Raw genomic sequence first — 24,905 nt, 5'->3', positions numbered from 1 at the left:
GTTGTCTTATTATTAACATATGAAATTTGATTTATTTTTTCCACTAGACAATCATGAGATCTAATATGAAATGTTCAAATTACATCACCACAATGTAGATCTCATTTTTGAGAAGATTATTGAAGACATGGCAAAGCGAAGGATTATCTTAAGACATGTATAAACATCTAACCTTTTTAAGCATGATTACATTGAGTCCATCCCATAAAGTCTTGTAATGTATGGGGGGAGCAGATTCAGTTTCACAAACACATGCAGTGAATCACCATGCTCTGCTACAAGCAGTCATGACTAAGTGATTGTGGCTGTTTGTCACTCCGCAGCTGCAGTTGCGGCACTTAGAGCTGTCGCACACGCTGTGATTACTTCCCTGATGGGAGAAGAAATTACCATCTTGGTGGCAGACGCAGCATCTCAAATGTATTTAAAGGAACATTTTAAGGTAAGTGGGTGGACTTTGCCCCATTTGCACACTAAAGACTATCTCTTGTAAGTGGTATGTTTGGTTCTATTATCATTACCCCTGTTTAACAAAAGATACAAATGCTAATTTATTTTTAAGGTGTTGTTAGCTTAGTGCTACCACTGTGCATGTAGCAAGTAAAAAATAAAGGGGAATACTTTTTGAACACAACATACCTTAATCATGAATCCAAAGCCATTGGAAATGTGAGGATGAATAATAATCCATACAACAAATATATATTCAAGTGCCGTAGAAAAGATGATATTTGTTACTGTCAAACAAAACAATGACTAAGATGGGCTCTGTATCCTCCTTGGTTCAGCGTTTGAGGGATTGTGCATTCCTAACTCAGCTCTATTTACAGACAGTGCTCTGACTTTATCCATTGTGAACAAAAAAAGAAATCAGACCATATTATCTAAGACCACAAGCTGGCATCATACTGAGTCTCTCTAACTTTCTCTCTACACACAAATGGACAGGGATTGAGACCCAGATTCTATTTTTGCCAATTAGGAAGCGAAAGCCTGGCTACTCCCACTGGTGGATTTTGACACAGTGCCTGAATTTCTAATTGTACTGTTTCATACATTATTTACAAGTCTTTAAGTTTGGCTCTCCTCGTTTCATTTATGCCTCTGTACCCGTCAGCTCCCCTTCAGCTGTGCACCTTCCTGCTCCCCGTCTCCTCTGGCACTCTGCTGATGATCAAGGCCTGCAGCCTCAAACCACTTAAGCCCTTGCTCTTAATTTATTCGATTTTGGTCCCCAAACACCCGTCAATTTCCCCTTTCTTCCATCCAATTCAATTTTGCTGGCGCTCTTTCCATCAGGGCCAATTAACTAGCCCTCCACTCCAGAGTCTGAATAGAGCAGAGGGGTCACCTTAATCGGTCTGCATCTAAGTCTCTCAGTATCATCCCCTTCCTCAGATGTTCATCTTTCAGTCTCAAGGGATGAAATGCACCAAAAAACACTGCTTCTTAAATTACATGTGAAATTTCAAACATCTCTCTGCACCTATCACACAGGTGTGCACACCTCTCGTTATGTGCAAAAAAGGCACTTCAATACGATGCTAGCAACACCATGTTTGCTCTCACCAATATGTTTCCACCTTACAGTGTGTTCTCGCTCTATACATAATGTAAATATGTAACACCATTATCATTGGAAATCTTTACCGGCATTGTCGGACGTGTTGCTTTTGTTTTTACCTGGCAGGCTGGGGGCAGGCAACACTACCCTAACGTTACTGTGACCAATGTAGCGACAGTCTTGCACTGACCTTTTAACTTTTATGAGAGTTTGAAGACGCTATGAGGAAGTAGCAGCATGGCAGCTTCACTCAACCTATTCATAACTTTAAAATCGAGCCATCAACTGGTTCACAGTACATTTAGATCGTTCCAGAGGTCCACGTATCGATGAAGTAGTATCTTTAACTTTGAAACTTATTTCTGATTCATATCGGTGAATTGTTACACCCCTAGCTACAGCCAAAAGGACAGAGATAAATCTGATAAAACATCCTCCAATTAGTGAATGCAAAATTATTCAGTATTTCACCTGTTGCCCTTCTTTGGCCAGTGAATTTTTGCAAGGAATTTGTGCCTCCTGCCTGGAAAAAAGGTGGAAAAATCAACTTGCTTAAATGTGCTGAGAATCAATGTAAGAGAACACAGTGTGTTAAGGATAATGGTGTTGTCTGTGAATGGCCTCGATTGCATGTTGCATAACTTGTGAACATTGATTTTATTACTTAACAGAGCTCCAGCCTCCATTACCTAACCGTCCCTGTATGTCCTAATTAAGTCCAGTAAAGCCAAGGTATTGATTCAATTGAATTCAAAGCTAGTGTGCTTGGTAAGGGCTTCTTTTTCTCTCTGATGGATGGATACATAGACAGAGGGACAGATAACACCCTTTCCAAATCACCCTTAAACTACAGTTCATAAAATAGGAATGCTGAGTTTTTTCTCTGCGCACTGCTGCCCACACAAAAACCATGAGGAGACGAGAAAGAACCTTCAAAACATCAGCAGATTAAATCATGTCTGCTGAACTGGATCTCATTATTATTTTATATCACTCAATGTAAAATCCACTTTTTATATTTTACCTCCATGGGTAAAAAAAATGTCTCTCTTCCTCTTTTGTTTATAATTATGGTAATTTATCCGATTCATCTGCTTGTACCACTTTTGCTTCCAGGTATTATTGCTGTGCAAATAAAGTGAACAACTCTGTCTGACTGCCACTTACCATTTCATATGTGGTGACAACTTTCTTGAGGACCTCTGGTAGCAGGCCTTGGGGCTCCAAGTTAGGGTACTGGTCAGTGAGGTTGAACACCAGAAGGGGGCAGTGATCGGGTCCAGTCAGTCTTGGGGCAAGGGCCAAGATGCACTGCTTCAGGTTAGCCACTGCTGAAAGGCCACACAGCTCTTTAAAGGACACAATGGCATTCTGCAGAGAGAAGGGAGGGATTACAGCTGAGCTTGCATGCGGGTATATTGGTTTATACTGGCATACCAAACAAAACACATGTCTAATGTTATAACCATTAGTAAAAGGAGAGACTTTATACTCCATGTTGCTACAATCTGGTAGCGATCTGCATTAAATAAATAACTACAACCCTTCAGAGTAGCGCCCTGTAAGAGGAAGTGGCTGGAGGCTCACTCATTACCTGTGAGAACTTTCATCTTGGCACTTGTCAGCTACTCATAAACATTCAATCCTTTTGGACTGACACCAGTATCACATGGAAACTGAACAAACACACACACACACACACACACACAAAATCACACAAATCCTAACCTTCCTGTGAAAGGCCAAATTTAAACCCTTCATAAACAACCAGAGGGACAAACTGTGACAGGACAGCCAAGATGTGTTATCGTCTCAAGGCCAGTGTCTTGTTATCACACAATGACTGCAATATAAACAGGGCTACCAAAATAAATTCTAATACAATGCCTGAAGAAACACAACATGAGACCAACCAGGCTGTTGTGACACTCCAGTACAGCATTTCTCAAATTGTCGTAGAGACTTCAAAGGAGGATTATAGCCCACAAGTATGACTCGAATGTGACCATAAAAGAAAGACTGTTTTGATGATCCCTGTGGTGACATAGCTTGCTCAATGTCAAGACAGAAAAAAAGGTTCGAGATGACACTTGATTGTGGGCCAATAAAAATAGCTAGCACTTTGGCTAAAACATGCTGACGGCATGCTAAAGGCCATGTTTATTCTCTGTTGTAGCTGCTGTAGCTTTAACCAATCCATTGCATATGCATTAGAAGTGGTGAATATCATTTACATGGCTCTATTTTTTAAACGGGAATGTCATCATATTGTTTTCTCAACTTGTCTCTTGCATCTGTTTTGACTATTCCAAAACACATGCGGATTAGATTAAAACCAGTTCAGTCAAGCCTGGTGGTTTTGTGTTTCCTTTTCCAGAGTGGGAGCCTTTTTTAAATGCTTGAGATTTTTTGTAGTAAATCTGGTTATAATCTATACTTGACTTGAGGTTACATTTTCTTAAGTAACCCTTTCATAGAAAAAAACATTCTCATGCTGAAGATGGAAAAAGAAGTTGTGCAGTTACCACAGAGCATCTCTGATGATGTTGTTGGCTCAGTATTTTTTTAAATGTCTTACCTGCATGTTTTCTCTGAGGTCTGTTGCCTCCCTCAGTGGCAGCTGGGCTGTTTTGAAGACATCATCCACAGCCTTGATCAATAGCACTCTCATGCTGGCATACTCTCTACTCCTCTTGCCCTTTCGTACAGACAGTCCCCTTTTGTGTGGTTTGCCGCCTCCTCTTCGATTGGTTATGGCCACATGAACAAACAACAAGGTATGTGGCAGAACCTCCCCTGTCAGAGACTGTAGTGGTACATGGCGAAAACCTGGCTGGAGACACTCAAAGGGGATTGTATATTGGCCGATAAATTCATCACCAATATAGTCGTCGTCTAGCACCACAAAGCGCACCATTGCGAGCTCGGGGAGATTTATCTGAAACTCAAAGCTCTCATCAAACAGAGGGTTGTCCCCATTCTGGTTGACCGTTTTAGTCCTTTGTTCAGCGCAGTCAGCAGGAATGCCGTGTATTTCCACATACACATAGGGGTCGACTACGTCTCCTTTGGCACCTGAGCCTTTGGGTTTTGGGAAGTTTTGTCCACTGATGATCTTGATGTGTAAGAGCTGTGGAGAAACACCAGGCACTGAGTCTTTAGTGTTGGCACTAAAATATGAAACCTGCTCCCTCATGATTGCTGGACGTAGCACATAGCCGCAGTTCCCATTCTGACGGAACCAGCCGATGTTCAAATCCATCATCAGGCCAGGAGTCTGGTAGTTCATTGCCACGATTTGGCAACCACACTTCCAGAAATCTTGTGGATTCATGTTGCTGGAGTCGATCCGCATGGGGCTAGGGTAAACTCGCGCAAGGAACTTCTTGTTGTAGTTGACAAAGTCACCTGGGAAGTCACTGGCGCAGCGACTTGCAAAGACTTCATTGAAAGAGCAGAGCTCCCATTGCTTCTGGCTCTGGAAAGACGTTGGGAAATCTTTGAACTCCACAGACTTACACAAGGTCACCAGATCAGAGAGGTCCTTCGAGAGCTGGAATTTCTTGGCTGCTATAGTCTGTTGTTCAGCAGACTCTATGCTCATCCTTTGAGACATCTCTGCCCCCTCGTCTTCATCTGTCACCTCACCTTCTGAACCAGTGCAGTTCGTGCCCAGTTTCTTACCCTTCAGCAGGATCTTTCCCTTCAGTTCAAAGGGAGAGGGGAGGTAGCAGTCCTCAGGTTTTGGAGCATCGAGCTGGATCTTGTCTCCGAGGATCTTCTTCAGGTGCTGAAACATGACTCTCTGCTGCTTTAGGGAGCAATGGTTTTCTAAACACAAGATCAGTGGAAACTCAGATGCAACAAAAGCATACTTGTTGATGACGTCAATGACGCTGCGAAAAACAATCTGTGATGTCATTGTGTGACCAGTGTAAATAACAGGTTCGTTATCAGGCCCATCCCACACATCCAGCTCTACACTGCGGCAGCCCATCTTGAGGGCACGGATATACCCCGTCACATCAGACGGACCTCTGAACTGATCCTCTATCAGGTATGTGTTGTGGGATGCATTGATGTAATAGTGGGACAAGGGCTGGCTCATATCTTGGCATACTGTTTTTTGTTCAGGGTCAAATATATGGCACTCTGGAGACATAAGATAGTTGGTGAACCCGTCAAGAGAAAGCCAACCCTTGGACTGGCCCTCTTTAGACGGTTCATATTTTTGAATGACCTCTAAGCTGGTGTCTTCACTGACTTGTGCCATTCCCTGCTCTGCCTCCAGAAATATCATTAAGTCCTTGGTATCCAGAAATTCTTTGTTGCTGGAGAACTGAACAAAGAGAAAATAAATTTCTGGTCTGGTGCAAAGATCGTGAAAGACCTCAATGAACTCCTCTTTTGTGATATCAGAACCTGCTTTGTCCTTAGCTTTGTGAAGCTCCTTGAACTTTAGTTCTATTTTCACATTTTTAAGTCCCGGGTTCAACTTTTTGACTAGCTGCACGGCAGCACATATTGTTATTTGTTTGCTGTTGTTACCGTCTGCCTCATCAAAAAGTTCACCTAGCCAAGATGAGCGCATGTTGTTCTGACTGCTCTCTATCATGTTCAAGGTATGTTTTCCATAGGAGATCAGGTACCTTAGCCCTGTAATCCATATGTTGGCTACATCTGCGGTGTTTGCCACCAAGTCCAGGGACTCATAGTTCTCCCCAAAGATGATAGAGAAAGCACAGTCCTCTGATATCTGGTCATAGGTTCCATTAGTTCTAAAAGTGTCTGTATTTTTTCCTGTCCGAACCTCCTTGATGGATTTTACATCAATTTTGGCCTTTTCTGATTCCTTTTTTGAGGGCTCCCATCTCAAAGACTGCATGTCGGCATCAAGGAGAAAGTAGCGGTGGTAAATGCGCGAATTGGATCGCACTTTCTTCAGCTCGGAGCCATCCACCATTGCATTAATACAGTCACTTGCACTGCTAATTTTCTTCTCAGTGGGCATGCTGCTGAATGATACGGTCTTCTTCCTTTCTTTACGCTGTCTTGAGCCATCCTGCAGAGAAACAGAGCATAATGCATAATTAAAAATCCTTCCATAAATAGTGAGTGACAAATAAAGTCATAATTTTATAACAATTGCACTTCAAATAAACATTGAGTGAAGTTTTTTTGTTCCCCTTAAAAGGTATATAATGTGTGACCAATTTCACTTCACTATTTAAAGTCTGACAAATGCTGTTCATAGGATTCAGGATTAAATATTCTTCCTTCAGGCTTTCCATACGTAGACCAAATTCAGGTAAATATCTCCCTTACAGAACTATTCAACAGAACACAACATGCTGCCTGCTCTGATATACTGTTTGCAAGTTATGGCCTTCCCTCCTGCCCCCTCTTTGTTCCCGCTGAACATTTTCTGAGCAGAATCACAGCAGCAACTTTGTTCGGTGACTTAAGGTACCTGTCAGTGTACATTATGGAGATACAACAGAATATCTCCCTCAGGAGAGTATCGCCCACACAAATCCAGTCATCTTCAGCAGCCACATTCCTGACATTTTCAATGAACCCTGCTCTTTCCACTGCAGCAGGTTCCTTCAGCACAAGGGCATCGTTTTATACTTTGGATTATTTAAACTCCTTTCACATTTTTTGCATCAGCCAAACCCACATCCTTGTTAATCATCATGTGGCAGCTTAATGGTACCACTTTATACAAAGGGAATGCATCATTTTGTCAACTATATGATGTTGCCAAGTTCAGAATACCTTATGCAGCACTCCAGCAGAAACCCTTGATCTTAATTTTCCTTTGGGGTTTAATGAAATGCTCGAAACCTTCCCAGCCTCTTATGTAATCAGGCTGAGATGTGCATACCTCACATACTGAATGAACTAGTGCACATAAATATCACTGTGTCAAGGAAACATTGGCAAAGTCACAAAATCTGATTTAATAACAGGAATGATGGGCTTCGTGTATGATTTACATGCCTCTATATCTGCATGCCTATAAATGCATATAGGTGCTTTCACACATCCTCCTTCTGACATTACATCTTCCTCCGTTCACTTCACCCATCCAGCTGACAGCTTTAATAATGATACATTTTACAATGCTAAGAAGTGTAGCTATCATTTTTCACAGTATCACTTCTTTGTATTTTTGAAGCAGTTTCATCATAATCACTCATTTTTGTCTACTGTCTGTCTGCTTACTGTTTCCCCTATGGTCTCACCACACTATCACAGCTCAGCAGTTGCTGTTAGAGATACACAGGGATTAGCTGTGCCTACATCATGCAATTGGACAGGATGCAGCAAAAGCAATGGATAGTGACTACCAGTGCAGCCTGCTGCTACCAGCACAGTCTCAGTCAGATTGTTTATTTGCACAATGAAGACATCAAAGTAGATGAGATACAAAACTTAAGCTAAATGGTTGTACAGAGGAAGACGGAAGCTAAGGAGGCTTAAACAAAGTCCTCCCCAACATGAAAAACATTTCAATCTAGTGAAATAATAAACATCTTATCACACAGATCCAGGGAAGTCTGTCAGTGGGCAATTCTGAAATTACAGAAGGCCAAATAATATTATGCAATAACCTTTCCAAATGAATTAATCATTAAAAATCCCATCTGTGTGTTGGAGTATTGCAAAACACACAGAGTGACTGATTTATTCTGATTGGTAGAATCCTACACCTCTCCAAGTCTGGACAGTGTCAAGTAAGATGTAAACATAAGAATCACATTCTTTTTCAGTCTGCTGGTCAAGGACAGTACATTATATCACAGGGGAGCTTAAAACCTAAATGCATGACTGCAGATAATCCTTATGATCTGAGCAAGAATGTGGTCTTCATGTTGACCTTGAGTTACAGTCACATCTTACTTTTTGAAATGTTAGTTTCCTGCTATATTGCCAGGGCCGCCACGCCGGGCATTCTCCTCAGGATTTCCCTCTGCTTCCTCTAACAGAACAAGAAACAATACTGTACACTCCCATCTCTGTCTTAGCATTTGTTATTATTTCCTGAGGAGACCGTTTCTTATGCAACAGTCCCGTTTATGCCTCTGGTGGAAGTCAAACAGCCCAGGGTGTTTTCTTTCGCAATAAGTAAAGTTTTATTAGTCCTTAAATGGTGCTTCGCAATGAGAGCTCACCATCATCAGACTGTGTATTTATAGTTCCATCAGATATTTGCTTTACAGGGTAAATATTCTTCTAGATAGAAATACCGCTTATCACCTCTGTTAATCTCAGTTCAACATTAACTCCATCTTCAAAGTGAACTATGATAAAGTCTTCTTTATTAACCACACCATAGCACAGCTCCAAAACGAGCTTTAAAATGAGAGGACGACCTGAAATGTCAAAGTAATGTCAGCAGTACATCCTTAATTAAGACCTCGAACTTTCCTCCAAAGATCAAGGCAGCAAAAAAATAGGCCTCATTGCTTTTAAGAATTTATGAGCCGTTACTAGTGATTATCAAGTCTGATTGGGAGTGTAGTCAAATTCCACAGAGCAGAGACAGTTTGTTACAAGTGTGAGCTGGAAAGTACATTTCATAAGCCCAGAAATGACAGCAGTACACCAGTAAGTACACGCTGAGTCACCGGTATTGATCAACAACCTAAACCATTTCCCACTCGATGTGTAACTGGTATTTTGTGTTAATCAGCACTGTCACCAACGTTGCCTTTACAGTAGGAAACATCCACAACACACTGTATGGTGTTGTTACTTATCACTTCTTTGAAACCTGTGATAATGTATTTTTTATAAAATGTCAGGGAATAAAAGGTTCAAGTTTCTTTATTTGTTGAGAGAATTTTTTTGCATAACAATGCTCATACTCCATTGCAGGGTTTATTTTTCTTCTTGGGTATGTCCAGAGAAGAAAACCCCTGGTATATTTTGAAAGAACAACATAAAAAGAATATTGGATGTTTCCGTGGTGTTTCATAACAAAGAAATAATAACAAGTCTAATCCCATCAGGCTGACCTTGACAAGGGAAATTACTTTTATGCCATTGCATACCATTTTAATATGTGTTTGGTTTCTTTGACAGTTTGTGCTGAGTGAGTGAGTGAAGGAAACACAGTAAGAGAGACAGTCAAACACAGGATGAAACAATGAGAAAGCAAGTGAATAAATAAGACAAGAGTATATCCAACCGCTCACTGATCCCATAGGAATCTGAATCCCCTAATGGACTGAATCCTGTATTTTTTTCTGGCTCAGTGAGCAGTTATGAACCGTCTGTACGACTGAGGACATGTCAAGGGACCCATTACTCCCTGCTCCACTGTTCATCCTACATCCCCAACAACAAACAATGCGGATCACCTTCAACTTGCATTAAGGTGAAGCTATTCAATGAACAGAATTTAATTAATACAAATCAAACACAGAAACCAAATTGGTACAAATGTCGCCCCTTTTGTTGGCCTAAGAAGACCTGAAGAAGATCCTTGGAGACAAGATCCAGCTCGATGCTCTGCAATGATGATGTTTCTGAACACTCCTACTCAATGACCTTAACTATTAATGCCTGTTCATGATGACATGCAACATCTATGTTACAAAACAAGTTAAATTTCAACATCCTGTGCATATTCTATTTGGAACAGGAAACAGTTTTCAGATTTGTCATTTCCTGTGGCACAATGCAAACACTTGGCCTTGATATCAAGAGTCAGATGCTGAATCATTTTCTAACTCTGGATAAGACCCAAGACTGCATTAAAAAGTCTCCTCCACTACCTACCAAGCAAGCTGAGGCCACAGCATGGTTACCTAAGAGGCTCATACATATCCCACAGCTTTAACAGTGGGATATGTACCTTTTTTAAGAATAATAGGCCGGCCCAAGAATACATAACAAAAGGACTTATGAAGCTTGTCGACACTAGAAATCGGTTAGCCTGAAGAGGCTCTTCTTTAGTAATCCTTTAAAACTTTCTTTAGAATGATCGATCACCACAATTAAGTTTCTCTCCATGGAGGTCTTATTTAACATACTGATGGTTAGGTTAACTTATGGCTTTAACTTGACAATGGGACAAACACTTAAATGCCACAGGAATGAATCCTAAAAGCCAGGAATGGGCAAGCATTTTTTAACTTTTGGTTTCCTTTCCTCGACATCAGTGGGGGTTTTTTGAATGGATATTCAATTACATGCATGAAATCAGGTCTGTGGTTAACACAAGCTTAGGAGATATTCACACTACAATATGAAATTCATCAGTTAATACCCCAGGTGCGAATGATAAAAGCTTTTGCGTGTCTCAAAAAGGTGGTTGCTAACAAATGGCTAAATGAGACTACAGAGGTTGCCGCTGACATTAAACATCATCATGCTGACCACTGACCTTCTCACTGGTCCATCTCTACAGGCGGACTTTAGCTGGCAAACTATTTTAATTCTAACTTTACAATCTGTAGATTGAACAATTTATAGTTAAGTGTGTATAGTATAGTGCAATAAGAAGCTCAGTCATGCAACTGGATGGAGTTTGTTTATAGCCTAACATTAGCTCTTTACTTCTGGTGATGGCATTTACGCTTCAAAAATCATAAAAGTGGTGTTCATTAGTGAACAAAACATGTCAGAGTAGCATGTAACATGTAGAGTTTTTTTTTCTGCAATAATCCATAACCTAATGAAAATATCCTATAGGCTTTTTGTAGAGGGAACCAGGGAACTGCTTCCAGGTTAGCCTGCACCATAAGAGATCCCTGCAGCATTATCATGCTTACATCCCATGTTCTCTACAAGTAGGAATGAATTTTAGGATTGAAAGATTAAATGTTAAAATCACAATTTTGAATCCTAACTCTCTGTACTTTTATTTGTTCAAGCAAACCTTTCCACTGCATATTAATTGGCAGGATGACCTGTTGCATCAAACTAAGCACTCATCAAGTCGCATCAACAACCTTCAAGACTGTGTTGACGCCACCTGAAATTTTCTATGAGCGGAGGAGGCTGAGATGAAAACAAATCTGATGTGTGTTTAAGAGAGATGGGAGAGTAACAGTAACAGAAAAAGATTTTGAAGGAACAACAAAAAATCCAACTAAATGAGTCACAAAGAAACTCTACTGGTGACAGCAAGGAAGAGGAAATGAATATACTGAAAAGAAGTTTTGATAAAAACATTGCACTGTAATGTCAATGGCAACAAAAAATACCATAAAGGGATTATTTGTCTGATAAACGCAGTGAGACCTCTTTAGATGGATTCTAATTTGAATACGTACTTGTGAAAATAAATGCAAATCATACTCATTTTAATCAAGATCAAAGAACAATAGGACCTTATAATAATAAGACAGTAAGCTAACCATAATACACACTGTAGGTATTCAGCATTAAGTATTCTAAAGCCTCACAAATGTTCCAGTAAACAGCTTGTTGTTCGATTAAAATAGCATACGGAGACTTTTTGTTCTCTAGCTTCACTGAAGCCAAATCCCACAGGAGTTTAAACCTGGTAAAAACGCCCAGCTGTTTCTGTTCTGTACCATATGATATCAGCCGGTCAAATGAAGTGTGAAGAGGGCAACTGCCCTGGGAGTTAACTTTATCTACCATTTCCTCAATCAATATACATGAGAGTCATATGTCTATTTTTGCAACAATGAGGTTGTGACTATAAGTCTGTCAGTCACTTGAGTTCAATGTGAGCCGAGATCTGTTTGCATTTTTCATGCACAGGTTTCATTATCATTATTTTGTATGTGTCTTGACAGACATGTGTTTGTGAATTTGAGGGGTTTTGGCTGATGTTATCCAACTTGCATGTGGAATAAAAAGTATAGCTGCATCAAAGGAGTGCCTGCCTTCAGTCACTGGATTGTCTGATTCTCTTAGGACCACATAATCTCCTGAATTACACTGGTGGGTACAAACACACAAGTAACAAGAGCCCATTTCTCAGTATGAATAACTATTCTCCAAAGCTAGAAACTGACTACTATCAACGCACTGAAACCATAAAGTTTCCCAGAAATTTAAACTTAGCTTTTCTATGCCAGTAATTCAGTTCAGAAAAACTAAAATATACCATTAACCAGAGAAAAATTGCCCTAGGTGTTCAGAGTTAATTGTTCATCACCATGTTCCTCCAAACTGTTCTCTGTGGATCTGTTCCAGGATTCATCAGCTCTTAGTTTTTTGGCTCTAGGCTTTGGGAGAGAGCCTCTGATGTTCTCAAATATTGATTGAGCCATTAACCACAGTTATAATAAATTCATTTGTTAATTCAGTAATATTAATAAGTACATTTTCACACTTCTGGTGCTTTCTTAAGTTGCAGACTGTGACCTGTGCTTAAAGAGCCATATTGTGTACCTTCTCTGACACACAAGTCAAACATTTCACGTTATTTGAGGAAAGGTTGGGCAATCGATTTACACAACACGCAGCCAGACAGAAACAGGCCACTTCTACTCTTCACAAAATTGTTAATTTGATATGTTTCTTTTAAATACTGGATAGGGAAGAGGAACACGCACACGTACAGTAATTAGCCTCTGGAGAGGATGACACAGAATAATCCATCTGATGATTATAAGCCTGTGAAAATCATTGGTGATCTTTAGCCTGCAGATATCAGATGAATAAAAAATATGTCATGGACTTTCTCCTCTGTGTTCCACTTGACCTGCAAGCAAGCTTCAACCACGAACCATGTCACCCTCTACAACTGGTTCCCTGACATCTCTACCGCAAGTGTGAATTAAAAATATAATGAGACCTTGAGAGATATGTCAAGCAAGCAAGTCAAGCACAATGATGTTTTGACTCATTAACATCACTTCTAAGCACCTCTAACTTCCAAGAGGCTTCTTCAGAACTGAAGAGAGGAGAAACGCCTTCAAGAAACTGAAACAAGTCCAGTTGCCTACAATATAGCACTCAGAATTACCATGACCTGGATGACTGAGAACCTTCATCAACATTACCAGCACTATTTCTCATTTCATGGTGAGCACGTCATTTCCCAATCAGTGTGTTGGGCCTGCTTCAGATAGAATAAGACAAGAAAAATAGACAATGTCCAGCTTGTCTCCTCTGACATTACAAGATGAAAGGGCATTCTTAATTGTTTTAGTAGCTAAAAATAATAGTCAAACTTTTACTTAACCACTTTGAAACATGGCCTTTTGGCCCTTTACATACCACACCCAAGGGCTGCCTTCACTAAGGATTAACCAATATGTTTTTTGTTTTTCAGGGCTGGTACCAGTTGTTAGTAATAAAGTAGAGCAGTAAGTACTGTATTTACATAAAATTTCAAGGTACTTTACTTGGGTGTTTCCATTATCTGCACTTTATACTTCCACTCCACTACATTTATTTGTTAACTTTAGTTAAGTGTTACTAAAGTGCAGATTTAGATCATTCAGTGTTGACGGGACAATGAGTGAGACCAGAGTGGTACCTACAGACAGAGAGAGGATGCTACATTAGAGCCAAAGCAACACATCTTTAAATTATTTTTTTTTATCGATAATCGGACCAAAAAAAAATCTGTAGCCTTCACTAATGGGTCTATGGGATATGAAACCTCTCTGCCTACGGTGCAAAACACCCATACATCAGATAAAACATAAAAGCCACTGATCCACACAGCAAAGCCAAAGCGATACTGGAGATGGCCACAGTGGAGAGATTTGTGCTATAATAACAATGTCATGAAAAGTACACCTATACTTTCCTCAGGTAAAGACTAGGCTAGAAAATGACTCAACAGTATAATTTATCTATTACTCATCTCACCGTATAATTATATCATAACACAAATATCATTTTCAAAGTTTTTTTTCTTTCTTTTTTTGCATTCACGGATAGTGATGGCTGAGCAAAGAGAGAAAATCAGGAGAGATGGTGGGGTTGACATGCAGCAAAGGGTCCAGGCCAGAGTCGAACCCAGATCACTGCAGTGATGACTCATCCTCAGCATGTGAGCTACCAGGGGGCCCTGAATAAATGCTTATCTTTAAAATCTTCAGTACTTATTACAAATACTTTTGAGAACTGTTCAATGTGGAAATTGGAAAGTCTGCCACAATGCTGAATTTATCTGCTGTAATATGAGACAAGAACAGTTCTGTAGTCAAACCTCAAGTATTACTCCTGGATGTTGGAGCTTCACAGTTCCCCCTCTGGGTTCAACCCCCACAAATAAACCCCGACCTGTGACTATTTCTGCTGAAGTGTAGAGCTGTGGAGGGCACCTTTATTAGTGTGTGGGTTAACCTCATACTCTGAAAACACAAAAGCAAACACGCATAAGACTTTTTCATGCTGTAGTCCGAACAAGGACAACCCTGAGATGTCAACTGCTGCATCTGGGAATGCTGGTATAAGTATTACTAGAGAAATATGTCTCAAGACAACTGGCACTGCTTCTACATTATTTCAATAGTCTAAAAGAAAGTAAGCATTTGAGAATGACATTAGTAAGACTGCCATTTTACTTCAGGTGTAATATTTAAGTGGCTGGGCTGCCGTTTATAGGGCCAGCTTACTTGACTGACAAAGATCATTCTCATTTATTAACAGCTGTGGCTCACAGTGAGAAACCATGCATACTAATACATCTTACAGTTAGCCCAGCCTACAGAGCACTTGCACAGAACACTGTTTAACAGTGTTAGCATACTCACAATCAAATTGAGCCTCGCCAAACATAACTAGGAACCGTTCCTAATACACTGTACCCATTTATTGATTTGGTAATGCAATGCAACAGCTGTGTAGCACAGTGTGCACCACTTAATTGTTCAATCAGGTCAAACTTCAAAGCGTTTATACATTATTCAAGTCAGGTCAACACTGCAATTGCTCAAAACGATCTTATTCACATTCTGATCAGACTTCAACTGGGGAACGATCAAGCAAAACTGTCATGTCACAGTTCAGACTAACAGAGGAGAGTGAACGGCATCAGCACAGCTCAGCATCTGATAAGGCTTCCATGATGAGACCATTTCAGAACGCAGGCTTCAAACACTCTGCCTGCACTCACAATGAGCACAATTAACATATTAGCTGCCAATTTCACAAGATTTCAATAGCCAACATTGTTATTGTTGCAAAACAGCTTAGCCGATTCATCCTAGGAGCCTCTTAAGATTGAACAGCAATGCGAGACAATGCTGAAGCACTGGGGACAACAAATAACTGGTCAATTTCATTTCAATCAAATCAAAACAGGCTGTTTCCTCTATTATATGCAGTAATATGAAAGTATGCTTACCAAACCAATTTGACAGATGATTCAACGAAATAGTGTTATAATATAAACACTAACCTTTTTTTTAAGTTTTACTATACATTAAGTGTGCGTAGGATATGCTGCCCAAAGAACCTATTCAAATGTAAGCTCTCATAAGACGATGGACAGTGAAGAGCTGGTCAACAGTAGGGCTTCAAACTGATTATATTCATAACTGCTTAATAAGACAGTTTTTTTTATTATTAATCTATCAATCATGTGGTCTATAAAAGATTAGGAAAAAGCTCATCACAATTTCCTAAACCAGGATTAATGTCCAACCAACAGTCTAACGCCCAAAGATAATTAGTATGCTGTAATTTTAAGATGAAGAAAAGCACTAATTTGTCATTTCTAAGATGCAAGAACCATCAAATCTTTCCTGAAAAGTCAGTCAAAGGATTAATCAATTGTTAAAATATGTACTCTTCCTTCTGTTCTTCATCGCTTAATAAAGTAAAATATTCATTCAACTACCCGCAAGGGCATCAAACCGCCTTTCCCATTAATGTGGTAGAACTGTAATCACTGCCAAGTAATTTGAGCTACCCTTGAAATAACTGGGCGAGGCACTTGTGTAAATCAGTGACACCTGAGCTAATGAATGAATAGGCAATTATTCAGGTGAGCGACTGAGTGCTGCCGAGAGTCGCCTTGAACACATGCGGCCACAAAGAGTGAATGCGAGACAGTGGCAGGACCCTACATATCAAGGATAGCTGTCGACAGATCTCTAATAAATTACCCCATCAACTACCAGTGGCATTGGTTTGGGCAACTGGACTGAACTCAAGCATGCAAACTTCATTGCTCAACAATGTATCCAGCAAGTCCCTCCCAGAAGTAGGACACAAAATAAGTTTGCTTTATCTGTGGTTGGCAAATTTAGGCTAAATGATGAATTAATTAATTAATTAGACAACGTTTAGCAATATCAACAACATTTGCATTGCCACATTAATGATGGGAACTTCATGTTACCCACTTCAGTAAAAGACAATGTGCAGTAAAAATGTTTTCCATCTTTTTTAACTCAGGGGAATATGTTGAACATAGTTGCTCAGTGTGAATATTATGAACTGTCTTGCTCAAGCAACTTCAGCAGTCAGTTCAGGAGAGACTGAGCTTCACACTGCATTCCCCCCTTTGGCCCTACCTCAATCCTCTATTTGGGCGTACAAAATAGGGCAAGCGATGACTACATTTACCCGTTTGAATCAAGGTACTCACAAGGACAGACGTACTGTAGCATACACAGCAATAACTATTCAGCACAATTAATCAGAAGGCCGAATGGAAACAGCACCGTTTGGGAGCTATTTATAAACATGGTGAACACTGATGACTACATTAGCATTGACAGTGTGCAGCACAAAGTACTTAGTATACAGTAGACGTATTTAAAGCGTCCTTTTACCGAAAGCGATGATATAACATTTAATCAGTGCAATAATTTGGCTCAAGGAAAAGCTCTCTCAAAACACTTTAATGTCAATATATTCAAAGTGAATTTACAACCTAACGCTGACCCCTTCAACTGTGCCAAGTCTTAAAACTGTGGGAAACCTGATCTAAAATCATTACTGTCAAATGTGAACGTAGGTTTACAAAATGTAGCGTGCAAAGATGATCTGTGGAAACTTTCTGACATTGAAATGAGAGACTGTTTATATGCACTCTTTGGCAGAGAAAGCACAAGTGGTAGTGCAGGGGAGGTTCACCTCTAAAACACATTAAAATAAAGAAGAACCGATACAAATTAGGCTGTACTGTTGATTTTACTTTTCTTTGCCGTTACCACAACTGGAGCAAACACTGTGTTATCCTTTTACAGGTGCTGCAAATCAAGTTAATCAAATAAGATTTATGATATAATTCACATCACACCTTGGGCTGTGATGCGCTGGTCTCATCTGAGTAATGCAGGCTGAACTGCCGTTGAGCCAGAGAAAATCATATGATACAATATGATGAATCCCATGGAGAAACTTGTCTTGGGCTCACAGCAAATCTGGTCCACCATAATTAATACCATATTGTTTTTCCCTTTTAACAGGGTGATATCACAAACTGAGTTTGTTTTCTTCTCCTACCAGAGCTGTGAAATAAGTGTTATTTACCAAGCAATGGAAAGTTCCTCTTTGTTCAAGAGCATCTGAGGTGAGACGTGAGCTGGGAAACAAAGTGTGGCCATTGGCTCATTATTTCTCCTGCCACTGGCCACCCACATACAACATGGTCACAATTTACTTGTGAAGACAGGGTTTAAATGAACTAGTAAACACCTAAACCATAACTCAAGCTATGTGTAACTGCTTTAGTATTGTATAGTCACAATGTAATCCAAACATACGCTGCTTTTTGTTTCATACAGCAGTTTAACTGCCTCATTTGATATTTTAACTGCATGGAAAGTTAATTCAAACTACAAAGCAAAAAAAGTGTGCATATTTCTAGCAAGGCTGGAATTTTTACATCTGAACAATGGTGACGTGCAGTTAGGGAGCAAATTACTTTACACTAAAAGCATGAGAAAATGTCAAAAATATAGTAGCACAACTTCTTGGATCCACATCAAACCGTAATCAGTTGCGTCTTGGTCCATTGCAAGTTATAAAAATATTCCACTGACCTAAAAACAAACAAACACAAACAGGACTGGAAGCTTTACCTCCATAATGAAGGTTATCACTATACCATTCTATTTCTGGAGAGAAGAAGGAGGTTATCCGTTCACTCCAAAATCTATCTCTATTCCGCCATTATACTGTATTTGAGAGAAGGCTGACATCTCTGCAGACGATATCTCTAAAACTCGGCAGCTAACAAAACAATCTAGATGGTTAAATAGCACAACCGGTAAGAGTAAAAAATGTATATTTTGATTTGGGGGTGAAGATTTTTCCATCCAAAATCTATCTTTTGAGAATTAGACAATCACACTGCCAAAGTTTGAAAGTTGGTAGTTTCATCTTTCATTGAGAGGATATGGTCATATTTTGAGGTCAACTTCAAATCATGTCAGTTGAAATACTTTCCAAAGAATCAAGAGATCCAATAATAATTCTCTAACCACTTCTGTAGCATAATACTCCAATATTCTCAGCATGTCTCAAAAACAAATTACTTTGCCAAATAGGTAGACCTTCTGCATTTAATTGGGGGGAAACAGAGAGCCAGTGTATTTGGCGATATCTTTTTTTAAAAACAACAGTTTAGAGCATTCAAATGGACAGTGAGAGGAAAAGCTAGACTATGGATGTCTACATCTATGGATTTATTGGTGCTTGAAAACTTGCCACTAGTGGAAGGATGAGTGGGAGGCTGAGTGTAGAGTTTGGGTGGAGTATCATCTAAAGTTCAGCATTCAGCAACCATCAAATTAAGAGATCTACAAAAGGTGTTATTTTGTCAACCCTGGATTACAAGCTTGACTTTTTCAGACTGTGCACATACAATTTTGGAGGAAAGTCTCAACGTGCCAGTTTCGGTGTGCCATTAGCTTGTACCCCCCTCACCACACACACGCATGCATACACACCCACACCACCAAATATGTTCATGAGAAACCTTCATAGAAGTCAGGTTATTGTGAAGTTACTATGAGAATGTGGTTGGTGTTGTTCCGACCACATCCTCCCATCACTTCAGAGAAGCAGTTTAACGAGAACTGAGGGCCCTGACAGACGGCGTGAAACAAGCTGCCTTGTTAGCACTGGTCCAACCCTTCTCAACCACTGTCTCACTGCAATATTCTATCAGTCATGGCTGTCAAAAACACAAACAAGGAAATGCTAGCGTGCAGAGAAGGGCATGGCTCACTGCATACTTGATTTGTTTGATATGATTCAGATGGGATATTCTGAATTTTAGGGACACAAAAGTAAAAAATGAGTCCTTATATCATCATACTCTTACTTTCTTCATCCACTAAAGTATTACATGTTCCCTGCCACCACATTATTGATGAAGTATTCATGTAGTATGGCAGTGTCACTTTTTACGCCAGTCAATCCAAAATATGAGCTCTTACTTTTTGGTTTGTTGGTGGACAAGTAGCATTCATTTATTCCTTTATAAAGATTATTGATAAAGAAATCCACTTCCTGCATCAACCCAAACCTTGGTAAAAGTCCATGTTCTCTTTCTGTGACGTTAACATTACATTCATTTTGGCTTCAACTTATGGGAAGTCATCCTCTCTGCTGTGACTCACTGCATGTTTATCCATCTGTGTGTGTTGCTAAGCAAATGACACAAAATCATTTTAAACTGCCCCGTTGTGCAGTTCACTTATTTTTTCTGCCTCGTCATGAAGGCTTTCATTGGGTATTCTGATATGGCACTTAGCTGAATTAAGGTCATTGAGCATTTCAGAATCATTTCTTGTCTGCATGGATACCCTGGCACTGGACCTCCCCGGAGAAACCTCAGGACCAGTTCGCTAAATTGGACAGGGTCGTCAGTCTTGACAGTAAATGTTATATAAAAGAAACCTTTCCGTCTATTACACAATAACTTTTGAGTTGAATCCAAGATGTCTTCAAAAAGAAGTCTAAAATGTAATGACATTTCTCTTATTCAAATAAGCTCCCACATGTCTCGACAGAGCCTATAGATCACAAGCGTAGACATCCCACTGAAATAAATTGTGCTCAAATGGCCTGGGAAGTAAGACAGATCCTTGTGTAGTGAGAGATTACTTGGGTCTTAACAAGGCAGAAATGTCAATATTACTACCATCAATCTCCAGGCAGAGGTCACGTCAAAGTTCAACACCCACAATGTGCCAAGAATGTGCTGCCTGCGAACCTGCTGGCAAAAAGGTGAGCAGCTGATCCCTGTCCGCTGCCAGGGAACACACCCAAAGCAGAAGATTTTGATAGTGCACTAGGCATGGGAAAATATGAAACATTCATGTCAAGATTATACTGTCCAACATAATTGTGATTCATGGTATTATTCCAGTAATCGTCAAAATAGTCTTAAAACTTTAAAACAAAAACTAAAATTGCACTAAAAACACACTAAAATCAGTTTATTTTGTTTGAAAACAAATATTTCTATTGCATCACAGATAGGACATCTTTTTTTAGTGAGAAGAATCTTAAATTAGTGATCATAAATCGTCAGGTCTTCCTACACAAATAAAGGCTAACTGAATTAGAGCTGTGCGATATTACAATATATATCGTAGTGCAATATAAAAATGTCTACCGTAGGATATAACCCTCTGTTGTTTATATCGTAATTTTAACGTGTAGGCTACTTGTTTAGCACTGTTGCTACACTAACGTTAACGTACACTATGGTTGTGATTTAATACGCCGTGTAAAGCACAACTCAACGTCGGAATGACCGTTGGATATCCAAATTTTGAGTTCAAAACAAGTTCAGTGTATGAAGGCGATGTAACTGCAGCAACGCTACCGCTTTGTGGTAGCATTTTTACGTCACCCGCAAGGACTCGTTTACGGCACCGGTCGCCCAGGAGTAAACAGAGGCAAAGCAGCATGGCGGAGACGGAGGAGAGCGCAATGGAAGACGAAAATAACGTTACTAGTAACGTTACATCAGACACGGATACAGAAGCAGAACCCAGCCGCGAGGCCTACTGGCTGTCCTACCCGGTAAAAGATCTTTATTTTTTTATATTTACATAAAAGCTTGGAATAGTTTTTGTTTACAAATTCTTAATTGTTGTGACAGTCCTGCAAAAAGTCACGAATAAAAGGAGAAAGTGCCATTCATTTGCCTTTCATTCACATGGTTATCAAAAATAGTGCCGAGATGTGATTGATTTGAATATATATATATAATTCTAAGAAAAAAATACTATATCGGGATATATATCATTATCAGGATATAAAATTAGCTATATCAAGATATAAAATTTTGTCCATATCGCACAGCACTAAACTGAATGGTGGTAACCGCATGTCTCTGTCGTTGCATTTTAAATCCAGCTGGCATGAAAGGGAATGAAATCAGTGAGTCTATGTAAACATCATCCAAATAAGAAGCCAACATTTAGGACATCTCTCTCAGGACCCATTTTGGGTCTATAAGCTATGTAAATGTTCTCTTAGAGTACAGATAATTTAAGAGTAATGTAATAACGTGAAGAACACGGATTATGTTTCTCAGTATAGCCAAATAACTCCTCTTCACCATTTTCAAACTTCTGCCTAACTGACATTATGACAGCAGCAGAGACTTGCATTACAGAGTTGCTGACATTAGCTTCAGACAAAGTCTCGGAGGCTTTCAACGTACAGTAGACTGATGCAATGTGCAAGTGTCATCATCTTCGGTACCCCTTAAGCAATACTCCCAATGTTCATACTCCTGAAAATGCAAAGCTGTAGACTGAAAGTCAGAATCACATTCAGTCCAAGACCAGATAGTTTAGAAACATTAATCTGTTAATAGGTGTGTTTGTTTCTTTGCGTATCCATCAGAAACAAGTACATGTATGCATTTCATCACAGTTATGAGAGCCTAGAAGATCGGCACCTGGAGCAAGTCAAGACTTGAGTGTCTTGCTCTGGGATTTTCTCCGATTATGTTATGTTTCTTTTCCAGCAACATGAGATGTTTTATTGTGTTACTCACTACTAGACATGCCAGACAGGTAACGTTAAACTATCTTACTGGAGGCTTAAAATGATTGGAAATTAAGGTACACGAGTCATAATGTCTAACTCTCCTTTTGACACTAAAAATCTTCCCACATCAGGATTGTTTTTATAGCAAGGTGATGTAGCTATGATGAGTGGAAGGGGATGTCCATAAGTCCATCAGTCTGACAATATTTGTAATAACCTATTAATACAATATCAAATTACAAGAAAACACAACTGGAAGCCTGTTCATACTCTGCCTGGAAACAGTTAAGGCCATAAGCTAAGCTAGTTAAATAAGGAATTTGACAACTCTACTTGAACACAGCTTTCCTTGGTGAGAAAGTTTGCAACAACCGTGCTCATGGATCAACATTTATCATCAGAATCTACACAAAGCATGACTGGATGGAAGGAGGTCACGTGAGACGTAGAATCCATCTTAAATTGTAGACTACAAACAGCCACTAAGCGTCACAAAAAAGGTCAAATTATCGCACATTATGGCAATTCTGGAATGAACGATCGTACATCATACAGAGGGAAAAATTACCATACATTTAAAAAGCTGCTCACTCGTTTATTCAAAAAGTCCAAGCGTGCAAAGCTTTTACTGTTCTGAGGCAGACCCTATCAGTAATCTGTGCATATGTGAGGTCAATACACAAAACATCCAGTAGCCCTGCATGCCATTTTATTACCAGCAGTCACTATTACTATCATTCTACATTATCTGCAACTGTATATACTGCTATCCACTTTCTGGACACTCAAGTGCAATATTCTCCTTGATGGTGACATCAAACACAGTATCCCATTTACATCAGCTCACTTTCATCCAGTGCAATCTTTCTTTAGCAATTTGATTATCTATTAAACTTATCGGGTTTAGCTTCTGCGTAGGTATAACGATCACAGTACCTTCAACCACATGCTTCTTAGTGTACAAAAGAGTTCTGTGTACACCATCTCGCTGACATAATATTTTGCTGCTTTATTCCAGTATTTCTCTGTTGATGTAACACTTTATTTTCCCCCTCTAGGAACAATAAAGATCATCTTATCTCATCCTGTCTCTACAGGCATACACATACAGCTAGATTGCTAACATTCATAATCAAATAAAAAGGGAAGATCTGCTGTACACATTTTATGCGAAAATATCCAGACAAAGCACGGGATGTGCTGTACTGGTTACTGGCCTGTATTGTGAAACCATCTATTTCACTGACATGTTACGGGGCAGGGTTCATGAAAAGCAGGCATAAGGATGTACACAAAAAGAGACTAATTAAATCATGGCAGGGATTTTTTCATTCCAACTTCTAACATCCTGTGTTCAGTGTAGACGTGCAGGCTTGGCTAATGTTTACCTTGATAATGCTGCTCCTGCGCGGTATTTCAGATTTGGCATCCACTCCGACAGAGGTGTTGGCGGTTTCCACCCCGGCTTGGCTGCCAGGTGCGACGAGGGATCCTGTGCCGACCATGTTTTCCGATATCCCACAGTCTCCATTCAAGACCGACACTTCGCAATGCGTCTTGCCAGCTGCTTCGTCGCTGGGCACGGCCGTATCCCCAAGATTCAATGGAGGCAGGCTGCCGTCCTCCCCTAACTCCGCCATAGGCACTTCGAGCACACACACACACACACGGACGGACACACACACACAAGCTGGCAAGCTGCTGGGTAGCAAAGCCTTATGTTTCAGCTTTACTCCAATTTCCTGCCTGGCCTATTGCCTCGTTGTAACACGTATTTCTGCCATATCATCTCTCGGTGCACATATCTGTCAGGCTCCTACGGACAGAGGGGCATCGCTCCGTGCATTGTGCTCTGCAAAGAGAAACCACAGCGATTAGCATAATTAGGCAACATGACATTAGTAGCAGCGGTCCAACAGTACCAGCGACGTTAAAGCCGAATGAACAGAGAGCACTGAAGCTCGTCCACAGGACTCACACACACAGTCACATTTCTTCTGCACTGAAAGCGGATGTTAACTTTACATTCAGGGGAAAGGCTGTCATCGTAAAATGCAGCATGATAAAAAAACACATACGTGCTTCCTTGTATGCACAAGGCTTTGTGGCATTTTTTTTTTTTAAACAAGTCCGCCGGTTGTGTGTGTGTGTGTGTTTTTTTTAAGCACATTTCCACCGTTTTTCATCCCACTAATGTTGCATTTCACTGTAGTCACAACCCTCTCCCTCCTTCGGTTCGCCAACGGTTAAGTCAACTCACATTAAAAGCATGTTAAGTTATCAGAAAACGCAAGATTATGTGTGTGTGTGTGTGTAACGCACGGTAAGCTTCGCGTACTTGCCTTCCGAGCTGCCTTGCCTCTCCATGGGGAAGGGACGGGTCTTCCGTTTTAACTTGCTGCCGCCGCTGCTGCTGCTG

General features: G+C 40.1%; 1 protein-coding gene across 1 annotated transcript in view; it reads right to left on the bottom strand.

Annotated features, from left to right (window-relative positions):
- Positions 1 to 24,905, bottom strand: part of plcl2 (phospholipase C like 2) — a 50,993-nt gene extending 26,088 nt beyond the window's left edge. The window contains exons 1-4 of the mRNA XM_073485081.1: positions 24,829 to 24,905; positions 23,875 to 24,338; positions 4,143 to 6,626; positions 2,732 to 2,935 (exon numbers count right to left, since the gene is read on the bottom strand). Coding sequence (XP_073341182.1) covers positions 2,732 to 2,935; positions 4,143 to 6,626; positions 23,875 to 24,126 — 2,940 coding nt within the window. The 5' untranslated portion in view covers positions 24,127 to 24,338; positions 24,829 to 24,905. The remainder of the gene's footprint in view (positions 1 to 2,731; positions 2,936 to 4,142; positions 6,627 to 23,874; positions 24,339 to 24,828) is intronic.

The sequence above is a fragment of the Pagrus major genome, chromosome 17, assembly GCF_040436345.1.
Source record: "Pagrus major chromosome 17, Pma_NU_1.0".
Taxonomy (NCBI): Eukaryota; Metazoa; Chordata; class Actinopteri; order Spariformes; family Sparidae; genus Pagrus; species Pagrus major.
Note: the sequence above shows the minus strand (reverse complement) of the source record. Positions and strands in the feature narration are given on the sequence as shown.